Source organism: Nicotiana sylvestris, chromosome 9, assembly GCF_000393655.2.
Source record: "Nicotiana sylvestris chromosome 9, ASM39365v2, whole genome shotgun sequence".
NCBI classification, from domain to species: Eukaryota; Viridiplantae; Streptophyta; class Magnoliopsida; order Solanales; family Solanaceae; genus Nicotiana; species Nicotiana sylvestris.
The window spans coordinates 122,353,128-122,364,824 of NC_091065.1; the positions used below are offsets into that span (position 1 = coordinate 122,353,128).

General features: G+C 36.6%; 1 protein-coding gene across 1 annotated transcript; it reads right to left on the minus strand.

Moving 5' to 3' along the window:
* Positions 1–3,332: 3,332 nt before the first annotated feature.
* Positions 3,333–9,201, minus strand: LOC104242786 (importin subunit alpha-2-like). The gene is made up of 12 exons (XM_009797861.2): positions 9,179–9,201; positions 8,846–9,079; positions 8,083–8,179; positions 7,907–7,998; positions 7,681–7,812; positions 7,406–7,591; positions 7,127–7,290; positions 6,955–7,033; positions 4,814–4,942; positions 4,415–4,542; positions 3,920–4,326; positions 3,333–3,800 (listed from the first exon to the last, which is right to left on the minus strand). Exons 2-11 carry the CDS (start codon positions 9,056–9,058, stop codon positions 3,960–3,962), a joined length of 1,587 nt encoding a protein of 528 aa, XP_009796163.1. The 5' UTR covers positions 9,059–9,079; positions 9,179–9,201; the 3' UTR covers positions 3,333–3,800; positions 3,920–3,959.
* Between the last annotated feature and the right edge of the window lie 2,496 nt (positions 9,202–11,697).

Consider the following 11,697-nt stretch of genomic DNA (forward strand, 5'->3'; position numbering starts at 1 on the left):
GTGCTCACTATATATATATATTTATTTATTTATTTATTTATTTTTGGCTATTATCTTGAGAGCGGCTATACAATATTATTTCGAGAGAAATTCAAAAATAGCCAGATTTATAAGTGGTCATTCAAAAATAGCCACAGTTTGAAAAGTCATCAAAATTTAGCCACTTTTCATGTAAAGATAAATCTGCACGAAAACACTATTCAAAATCTGAAAAATACTCCAGTATATTATACACTGTTCACACGAAAACACTGTTTAAAATCCAAAAAATACTCCAGCAAAGTATACTGGAGTATATTATACTGGAACTCTGATATATTATATTGGAGCCAGCAAAGCATATCGGTTCAGTATAATATGCTGAAAGTTAATACACAAGTGCATCGAACTCCAGTATATTATGCTGGACCTGTCTGTGTTGCAGCAAAATAATCACTATTTTTTAATAATTTAGTAAACGCTTGCTATTTTTGAATGATCAGTCCAAAAACTGACTAGCTCGTGCTCTTTTGACGTTATTCCCAAAAACTAATAAATAAAAAGCCCACCTCCTCTCCTCACCAAGTAAAAAAAAATACAATACGACAGTAAAATCTCTGCATGAAGACATAATACTCCAATATTTAAGCTTGTTCCTGCTGTCATGAGCAAATCCTGAGAGATGAGTCGATGACCGATGTCACAGTAAGCACTCAAACACATTTTATCAGTCATGTGACAACCTAATGTGAGATAATATATCAGTTAATCATCATTAAGTGATAAAAATTTGTGTAAATTAAAAGACACATTTATGTATTACAGCAAAATCACTGATCAACAAAATCACTAATAAACGCATCAGATCCCTCTAATGTTGACATCTCACTAAAAAGGAGCAAAATACGTAAGTTGGCACCTGAACTATGGACCAAATCCTTATTACACACTGTTTATGGGCAAAAATAATATTACATACAACTTTTCAAAAGCGTGTCTAATACACAGGTCACTTTTCTCAATAAGTGTATACTACGCGCCAATAAAATTTTGATAAGTGTCATCAATTACAAATAAACACTTAAAAACGATACTCCATCTTCTCTGACCTACAACAACAACAACAATCTACTAAAATCTCACAAGTGGGATCTGGGGAGGATAATGTGTACGCAGATCTTACCCCTACCCCCAAAGGAGTAGAGAGGTTGTTTCCGAAAGACCCTCGGCTCAAAAGAATAAAATGACAAAAAGAGACGATATTAGTTCTCCAACTTAGTCGTCAGAAAATTCTGTCAAAGCAAAGCCAAAAATCTTGCATTTTCAACTAGCAAAATGATAAACACCTAAAAAAAACCTTCCATTTTCACCCAAAAACAACAAATTTTCATTTCATCTTCAAAATTCATGGCTGCCAGCAAAACATTAACAACCACCGACCATTTTTTATCAAAGGATTTCAGACTCCTCCTGACCCAAATCTACCACCAACAGAAACAATATTTTCATATTCAGAAGAAAAAAAATGAGTATAAGTCCCTCATAATTTGGATTACTATACTTCAAGCTTGTAAATTTTTGCCAATTTCAAGAACCCATTTGAGTTTCGAATCAACAGCATAAATTCCAATTAAACAATTATAATTGTAAGGTGAGAATATCTCATGAAGGGACAGAGAGTTCTGTACAAATAAAGGTTTGAAAAAAAAAGGAAGAAAAAATAAGAGAAAGGATGAAGGTGGAGGTTGGCCGGCGGATAAAACAAGACAGAGAGACAGAGGGAGGGTGGGGAAGATAAGGGATTTGCTGACACATGCCATTATATTAAATAAATATTTAGACAATATTTTACATGGTACACGCTTCTATCTTGGTATTTTACACATGTTAGGTCTTGGTCAAATAAGGTATATATTAGACACACTTTTAAAAAATTAAGTGTATAATATTATATTCACTCACAAAAAATATGTAACAGTGATTTGGTCCATACTTCCGGTGCCAATTTACGTATTTTGCCCAAAAAAACAAAAAAAAAGTTAAAGGTGTCAAGAGTATCCATAGTACCAACATCCTACGAGGCTTCATATTGGGTCATTCTTGAAAGCCAATAGTTGGAAGTAGGGGTGTTCATCGTTCGGTTTGGATCGGTTTTTCCCTAAAAAGAAACAAAACCAAGTAAGTTGATTTTTTAAATATTAGAACCAAACCAAACCAATTAAGTTGGTTTTTTCTCGATTTGGTTTATGTCGGTTTTTCGATTTTTTCAATTATTTGTCGATTGTTTTTTTTAAATGTAAGACATACACTATCAAACACATATTTCGGCGACTACATTTTTAACGTAACATTATCAAATCAATTGCCCTTTAAGAAATCTATTATTTATCAAGATATATTGATGATAATTGAATCAAATAGCGATGAATAATTTAAGGACTCAATTAAAAATATATTATTTTTAACATGAAATAGATTCTTACACTTAACAAAAGAAAACTACCAATCAAACTAGAATGTAAAGGTAAAGAGCTGCACTAAAAGTGCAAACGATTAACATTTACTATAAAATTTTTGAAACTTTGTATAAATGTACACATATATATAGGTGTAATTCTAAATTTTAAATAGCTACTCCTATATTCGATCTGATTCGATTTTTTTTATTAAAACCAAAACCAAACCAAATTTGATCGGTTCTTAAATTTCAAAACCAAAACCAAACCAAACCAAACCATGATCAATTTGGTTTGATTTTCGATTTAGTTCGGATTTTTATGAACACCCCTAGTTGGAAGTATAGCTTCATTCTTAAGGAATGAACATGATGGAAACAAAAGAAGGGCAGGATATTGTATTTCCATTTAAATAATATATATACAATACTCCGTATTATCCATTATCAATGTGAAGCTACTTTTTATCCGCCGCGCACAGTTATAACAAAAATGTCTCTTGCCGAGGATTACCAATCTGTTTATATTATTAGTTCATCCCCCTATTATAATTTACCATCGTATTATCATATCACCATAATAAGAATTCAGCCTTAAATTTAATTAATGAAATATGGAGTATTAAAGGTAGCAAAGCATAGACATTATATAGGTTCTAAGGGTAGCGTTAGAATTTTAGTGGACCTTTTATGACAGACATCTATGCTGCACTGGTTGCTCAAGCAGGGAAATTTTGCTCTGGTATCACCTCCATCATATGCGCAAGTACACCCCCACCTAACCACAATATCCTACGTGCAAGTTCATGTACAAGAAAAACCTGAAAAGTGAGCAATTCATCTAGACACATATGTAGCCGATAGCTGAAGAGTGCAACTTGTACTAGGGCAACCAAAATTAAGGGCACAAAGAATAATCAAAATTGCTCAAACATGTACTTTTGCAATATTTATAGAAAATGACTCGTAAAGTATAGACATTCACCCTGCAACTCGAAATACTATAGACAGACTCTTTTCAGACAGACTGCAGATACATCTCATGTGCTAACTGGAAAAGGGACTCCGCACTCTGAGAAGCTAATTCACTGATAATAACTTCCATACTTTCACCAAAACAACACAAGCAATGCAGGGGAACCGTGTATAAAATTCCCAAGATGCCACTGCTGTTACCTCTTGACTCTTCACGCCGTCTTATTTACCTGTCATATGGAGTGACCCCACCTCGGCACCTCCCCTCAACCACGACTGACTCTTGACCCGGACTGACCAGACTCAGGGAGGTGATCTGACTCGACTAGTCATGACCGCAACACCAACATGTCATCTTCAAACTGCATTTCTCATCCACCATTCTCGGCCCCTGCATATGTTAATGCTTCAGGTGAGCAAAGGATTAGCAAAAATGCCTAGCTTTTCGATCCAACAAGAGCATGCAGATTAAGGAATAGGATAAAATGTTTCGCACACAATGTTATGCACCTGTTAAGGAGAAAAATTTGGTGGATGGATGGCACAACTTTCAACCAAACTTGAATCCACCAGATGGTAGTTGAATGTCATTTCCGCCAAAATTGAACCCAGCTTGTGTTTCATCACCTGCTGGCAATGTTTCGTCCTCCTCCTCCAACCAGTACGTTTCCAGTATCTTGACAGCCTTCTCATATATCTCATTGTTATCATGACTCTGAAGGTTTTCAATCTTTTCCAATCCCTCTGCATCGTCGGTCAGCTGAGCATAGTAATTAATGCCTCCAGTGTTTGCTTTTTCTGCTTCCCCAACCTTCAATATGTTTTCTAATCCTTCCAGACAGACGGTGACAATCCTTGGATCAGGGCACACTAGCAAATCACATAGAGGCTTTATGCAACCCTGACTCACCAAGAACCTGAAGCCAAAAGCACAAGAAAACACCAAGTTCAGTAATATTATCAGCAATATCAGAGGGATGATTACCCAAAAGAGAGGTTACATACTTGATCTGCTCATGAGTCCCACCAGAAGTAGCATTTGAAATAGCCCAGGCAGCCTCTTTTTTGATATCAAATTCTGCAGTTTGAAGCAGATTGACCAGGGGAGCAATTAATCCAGCCTCAATTACAGCCTGCTCAAATGTAAAAAAATACATTATTATTTAGATAAATGGAAAATGCACTGGTGGTTTCATCAATTGAAAAGTCTATCAACAAAAGCAAAGAAAGCTGGGCTGTGGTGAGAGGGCGGTGCGCATTACTACAAAGCATCTCCACAACTCAAAACCCATTTCAATTTCAAACTATTACACTCTCATATTCACCTATTTAACCACCCATAAATTTGCATAATATGTTATAGAACTTAGAAGACATGCAAAGAAATGTATGCAAGAGAAGTACCTGTATCTGCTCCTTGTTCCCAGCAGTAATATTGGATATGGTCCAGCATGCCTCTTTCTTGATGCTCTTTTTGTGATTGTGTGTTAACAAGCTCAGCAGGCAAGTAAGGGCACCATGTTCAATTATGCACTGGATTGTGAAGATAGTGGACATTAGTCAAAAATACAGTAATATGCATGACTAACACCACTACATTTAGCAGAAGGTTTAAGAAAAAAGCAAAACAAAAATTCATTTTTCCAGTGTGGTCTCACACTGCACTCATCCTACAATTTTAGCACATAAAAAAGGATGATATATAGCTGAACAGGACAGCAGAGGAAGACAGATAATTGATGATCTCCACCAAACCGATCCCAAGACACTGGCAATTTAACAAGGGTGACTTAAACTCGCTTTCCCTTTTGTACCTGACAATTAGATTCTCCTTTCAAGCAGCATATAACTTCAAGTTCATATTTTGAAAAACGAAACCATGCTAGAAGCACCTAGTGAGAAGCACATAACTTGCAAAACACCTCTTGAGCATCTTATGACATTAACATATCTCAGATAAGCATAATGCCTCCACAGCATCTTAAGATACAAAGTATAAGTCCCCACTTGAGAGCATATGACAAACTATTTGGAACAGAGTAATTAATATCGCTGCGTGAAAATTTAAGGAGCGCCATCTTATCAGTTTAGACTTGTTTTGCCCAAAGAATTTACTTTGAACTATCTGAAAGTTATTGAACTTTCCCTTTGCTTGATCAGAAAAAAAGATGGACGTCTGGCTAAAAGAATACAATTGAAACAGGTCTGTGACATTCCATTGTTACAACTTGTACAGAGTTGAGAATTCTTTTAAAGTTTCAACTTTATACAAGCCATATATTTGGAAAATATTAGGAACTGAGGCTTATCTTTGGAATAACATGGAAACCACAACTGGTCCACAATTAGGTAAAGATATTAACATGCTTACAGCTTATAAATCGTTTTTTCCTGCCTATATTACATACACTATGTTAAGTGAGGTGCCATAAACACTAGCATTTTGTTTCTGGTAAACCATACAGAAATACTCGACTGCAAAAAAATGTACTAATGTACTGTCATTTCAAGCTCAAGATTAGATAGTCACTGATTAAGGATGTAGAAAAAATAAAATAATAACGGTGCATGTCTTGCTGCAAATTACAGCACTAAGACAGCCACTTTCAATAACTGTAGATTTAATTATGCTACTGCATATTACAACAATAAATAAAGTAAATTAATCTTGTCCACAAAATTATAAACTAAGAGCAGGTGTTCGGCAATAAAAATGATAGCTACAAGTGCAGATGGTACTAGACGGGCGGAGCTACCATTTTGGTTACGGGTCATTCGGCAGAAAGGTTTTGTAGCTTTGGCCCAACCTTTGCATTTGCGTTAAGAAATTCACTTAATATGTATAAATAATCTACCCAAAACCCAGTAAGCTGCGTTTTCTAGAATTCAAAACCAATAACTCAAAGTTCTGGATCCGTATCGTGTACTACTCACAGTGTGTTATACGCTCGCCTAAAGCGTGCTTAAGCCCTGAAGCTTGGTGAAACGCAGGTTGTGCACTTCGCCTAGCCTAATTGGCGCTTTAGTGTAGGCCTCAAGGTGTTAAGGCGAGTGTCTTCCACCAATGGGTTCTATCTTTAAGGGTACAGTTATATATAGCTAATTATAGTTTTTCCGTTTGTCCAAATAATTATTATTTGTGTCTATGTTTACATTTTTCTTGCAATACATTTCTGTTTCTATTTTTTCTTTGGCGCCTTTCTTCGCTATAGCCCATGCTGCTTTGCGCTTAAAGCTCCATAAGACATTGGAGCCTTTTCGTGCTTTTCGCTTTTGGCTACTACTAGATTGCTCAGATGCATAGAGAACGGGCCTAAATCCAGGAGTGAACCAAGCACAAAGCTATAAAGTTTAGAAATGGACTGAAGATGATCAAATTTGAAGTTGATTCAGGGAATGCTGAAATATCTTCACAATATATATTACATCAGATGTTTCCAACTTTCAACATTTTATTTTATTTGTCCCTTTTTTCATTAGTCAATTCATCAAAGTGTTTGGCTACAACCATGAAAGATTCTAAAAGCTCCTTAAGACCTACATACCTGAGTCTGGAGGTCATCTCCTGTAACAATATTTCCAACTGTACGGAGAGCAGGGATGAGTACTGAAGGAGACGGATGCCTGAATATCAATTGGCATTATATATCAGATTCAATCATAAGCTAAATACAAAAAAAAGTACATTGAATGAGGAAACTAAAACTTCCCACTCACATGAGGAGCTCAACCAGCCGTGGACAAACACCTGCTTCAATGACGGCTTGAATTTTGTCGTTTGTACCATCAGAAAGGTAAGAAAGTGCCCAGCATGCATCTGTTAGCACCTCTTCATCATTCGAATGAACGAGGCGCTGAAGAGCTGAAAGAGCTGGTCTCACCTGGAAAATGAATTGTCATCAGTAATGCAAAAACAATCCAACAAGGTCTCAAGGAAGACCAATTTTTTGAATTAAATACTGCAGGCATGAAAAAATTTCGACAACCATTACCAACCTGCTCAAATGGAGGTTGTGGCTTGCCTCTACAAAAGTTTGATAAAGTCCACGTGGCATTTCTCAGCATTGAAAGCTTGGCATGCTCGTTCAACTGAGCCAGCAAAGGAATCAAAGCCCCATTACTAAGCACAAGATCACGGCATCTAGGAGAATCGCCAGCAACATTTCCCAATGCCCACACAGCCTGTAATTGGAAAGAAAACACAATCAGCCTGCTAATCAACATAACTTCAGTCTATACGGCATAAGGGTCTACCAATTTTCAAAACACACCTGCTCACGGACATCATCACTTGGAGAACCTAGAAGCTTTACAAAAATTGGCACCGCCCCATGATCAATCACCACTCTGGTGTTCTCCGAGGTACCAGAAGCAATGTTTGTGAGAGCCCAAGCAGCTTCAAACTATGAACGCAAAACCACAACGATAAAGTGGCGAAGCTACAATGTGAAACGCTAAAGAAGGCACAAATAGAGTAATCAAGCATCACTCTCTTACCTGGAGCTGCGGAAAGTCTTCCCTCATTAGAAACTCAACAAATCGAGGAACAACACCAGATTGTATAACTTCCTCAATAGGAGGACTCCTTTCTGTTAATCATAATCCACAAGTTAAGTCATACAAAAAATTGAATGAAACCAGCATAAAAGAAGCAGGAGCAGGCTTAGTCATACCAATAGAGAGCAATTTACGGAATTGTGTGGTGGCCTCCAGCTGCAAATTGTTATCATTTGACCAAACACCAGTAACCATTGATGGAAGACTTTCCAACTGTAAACCAACAATTAATTACCATTCAAAACCACATTCACAATCAAATCAGCACAAATAATCAAGTCCCAACTATGAGATAACTGTGATTAAAAAATCATTTGATCCAAAGATCATTTATGAACGAGCTTTAAAACAGAATCAAACTAGCTTTTGCTCCTGATTAAATATTCATTATTTTGGACAGATACATGAACATTCATACAGCAGAAACTGATTTGGCCTTAAACATCAAACTGACTATCCCCTCATCCAGGGGCGGATGAACAATAGAAGCTGAACGCAGCAGCTCTAACTCAGACCCGTTATATGAGTTATGAAATCTACTAAATATGTACAAATATTAAATCTTGAACCCGCTAACTCAAATTGTCAGTGGGTTTAGTGGCATCTCGAACTCATGAAGTTCAAATCCTGAATTCACCTTTGCAACGTGATTATAAAAAAAATTGCATAGTTTGAGATTGATTAAGGAATTGATTGAATAAAGACTAACATATGGCTTTCCAAAAATGGCAAAGGACTATGACTAAAGCTCCAGGATTCAATTTTTACCAATCAAATAGCTAAAAATCCAAAATGGGTATGCGAAATATACTGATAAAACAAGACCCAAATTGAAGGGAAAAAAGAGAATTTACTATAAAAAAATAAAACAAAACCCGCCTTTTTTTCAACGGTGGATGTGTGGAGATTAGCCGGGAAGGGTTGTTGGGGTTGAAGGCCTTCCCTACGCTTCTTGAGCAAACTCTCTTCTCTCTTGCTCTTTCGGATCTCAACCATGTTGTCCTCTCGCCGGCGGCGCCCTTCCTCGGCGTCGACGGCGACCTTGTACCGGTTCCGACGAACCTCCGTCCTAGCACTTGGTCTCAGAGACATCTTCGAATAAAAAAGCGAGAACTGCAAAAGAGATAGTAACAGGGTATTACAGAAAACCCTTGAAGGACAAGATTGAATCGAGAAGAGAAAAAAGTATATATATAGAGAGAGAGTATATACCAAATATTTTGGAGAGAAGACCGTGACTGACGAGGGTTTGGGAAAGAGTTCCTCTTCTAGTCTACTTCTCTTCATGGGCCGGGTCTTCATCTATTTTGGGTTCTTCTTCTGGGCTCAAGCCCAAGATTGTGTTCACAAATAACAAGTTTTACGGGACATTTGCATCTATATCCAGTTTTTGAGTCACCTTTTAGCTTATACCCGCTTTGCACAAAAAATTACAAGCGTACCTATTTTTTGGGTAACTTCAGACATACTGGCCTGAAATAGCAAAAATTTATGTCTCAAGTTTGAACTTCAGAATTTTTTGCCTGTAGTGTAGCGTTATCAAAGCAAAACTTCAGATATTTTTACCAGAAGTTTGGCCTGACTTACAAAGGCAATCACGCAAACTTCAGTTCATAGTGAAATGACAAACTTTAGTTCAATAAAACTACAGCATATTTTGGCTGAAGTTTTAGTTTTGTAATTGCTTAACTTCAGCATTCTAGGAGCTGAAGTTTTATTTTGTATTTTGGCTGAAGTTTTAGTTTTGTAATTGCTTAACTTCAGCATTCTAGGAGCTGAAGTTTTATTTTGTATTTGATGAACTTCAGCATTCTAGGAGCTGAAGTTTTTGTTTATATTTGATGAACTTCAGTATTCTAGGAGCTTAAGTTTTTGTTTATATTTGCTGAACTTCAGCATTCTTAAAGTTGAAGTTCTGTTCTGTCTTTTTTTGAAGCTAGATGGCTTTAAAATACAACTTAAGCCTCGTAATCAATGGTTTATTATGAGATCCTCGTCAGTAATCCTAAATGAATTGAGGCCTTTATCTTTTTGATAAAACAAAGGACAGATTCTATGCTCTGACTTTGATTTATTATGGTTTTGTTTAACCAAAAATCTGAATCTTTGGTCAAAGCTAGAAAGAAATTCGGGTTATTGATAATCAGGAGACGAAAATAAAATATTTTTGAGAATGATGGTAAAGCAGTAAATAGATTTGTATTTCAGTAAGATCTCAATCGTATTTCGTGTCCTTACAGATGTTGAGTCTTTCCCCTTTTATAGTTGATTCTAGGAGAAGATATAATGCTTTTGTCTTAATGAGGCAATTATGAGCAATAAATGATATTTAAAAGAAACGTTACGCAATCATTTCTATTTAATTCAGATTCTCTAACGTATTTGACATTTAATGCTGTATTTAAACTCTTTTACGTCATCAGATTCGTATCTTCAACTTCTTCTGATCTTTGATCTTTAAACGACTCGAATAGGTACGAGACTCGTACCTATTTTAGTAACGGTCCACACCTATGTTGCTTTCTTTTCCCCCTATCTGTTATCGCCCGTGCCTCTTGGCTATTTATTGCGTTTTGACCTTTTGACCAGTCCACACGTCATGATACGTCATCTTCAATATTCAGACTCATTTTTTTCCCAATACAGATAGTCCCCCCACTTTCCATTTATTTATCCATTAAATATTTGGGAAGTGGACCTTCACAAAAAGGGAATTTTTTGTTGTAATCACTGCTATGACAGTACTGACGCCCCAGTTGTCTTTTCTATTTAATGCTCTGCACACGTGTCACCTTCCGATTGGTTTTGTAATTCTGCAGCCTTTTTCCAAGGTTTATTCATCCCTTATATTCACGAAGCGATAGTTGCCTTTATTATAGGCTTTCCATCATTACACTTCTTTGCTTGACGGTTGCTATTATATACATATATATCCTTTTTCCCTTTGTCCTTTTCTTCATAAACCCTTAACAGATCCTTTACTCTTTATTTCTACTCCTTTCTCCTTGAGTTCATCCTTTTCTCTGCAATGGCATCTCCGAATCCTAACCCTAAAAGAATCCAAATTCTTGATAGCTTCCCCAATGCCCCTGTAAGACATAGAAGAGGAAGAGGTGGCAGGCTTCATAGCCTAGGATCCGTTCGCGGTGGTGCCTCTGGTTCTGTCATGCCTTCTTCTAGCTCCGGTACTATTTCCAGAGGTTCTATCACTAAGAAATTTTCCTCTAAAGGTAAAGAACTTCCTGAGCTTCTTCAAGAGCCTTTAGTTGAGGAAATAGTACCCAACGACCTATCTTTTGTGAATGATAGGAAATCTCTTCGTGAGCAAGTTGTCAATTTAGAGAAAGCTGACATTTTCCCTTCTTTAATCACTGAACCTTTGGTTTCTATTGTTCGAAAAGATTGCAACTGGAGAAGTGATTTTCGTATAGTAATCCCCAATCCAAATCAAAGAATATCTTCTTTTAGGATTGGATTTTCTTTTGTTTATACTTACCCCTTCACTTTGGGATTTATTCATGCTATTGACCCAGTCATACTTGATTTCTATCGTTTTTTCAAAATTTGTTTGGGACAAATTGGTCCCCTTGTATGGAGAACAGTGGCTTGTTTGAGGTATTTATCTGTTAAAGCCGGTGTTGATTTTTCCTTTCCCCACCTTATTCATCTTTACCACCCCAAGTTATTTCGCAATGGAGTTTTTACTCTAACTGCAAAAAGTAAAAGGGTCT

Coding starts and splice junctions, on each gene's coding strand:
- LOC104242786 (XM_009797861.2), bottom strand. CDS start 9,058: ATGTCTCTGAGACCAAGTGCTAGGACGGAGGTTCGTCGGAACCGGTAC. Junction 7,592..7,680: donor GTGATGATGTCCGTGAGCAG/GTGTGTTTTGAA, acceptor TTCCAATTACAG/GCTGTGTGGGCATTGGGAAA. Junction 4,943..6,954: donor GAGATGACCTCCAGACTCAG/GTATGTAGGTCT, acceptor TTCACAATCCAG/TGCATAATTGAACATGGTGC.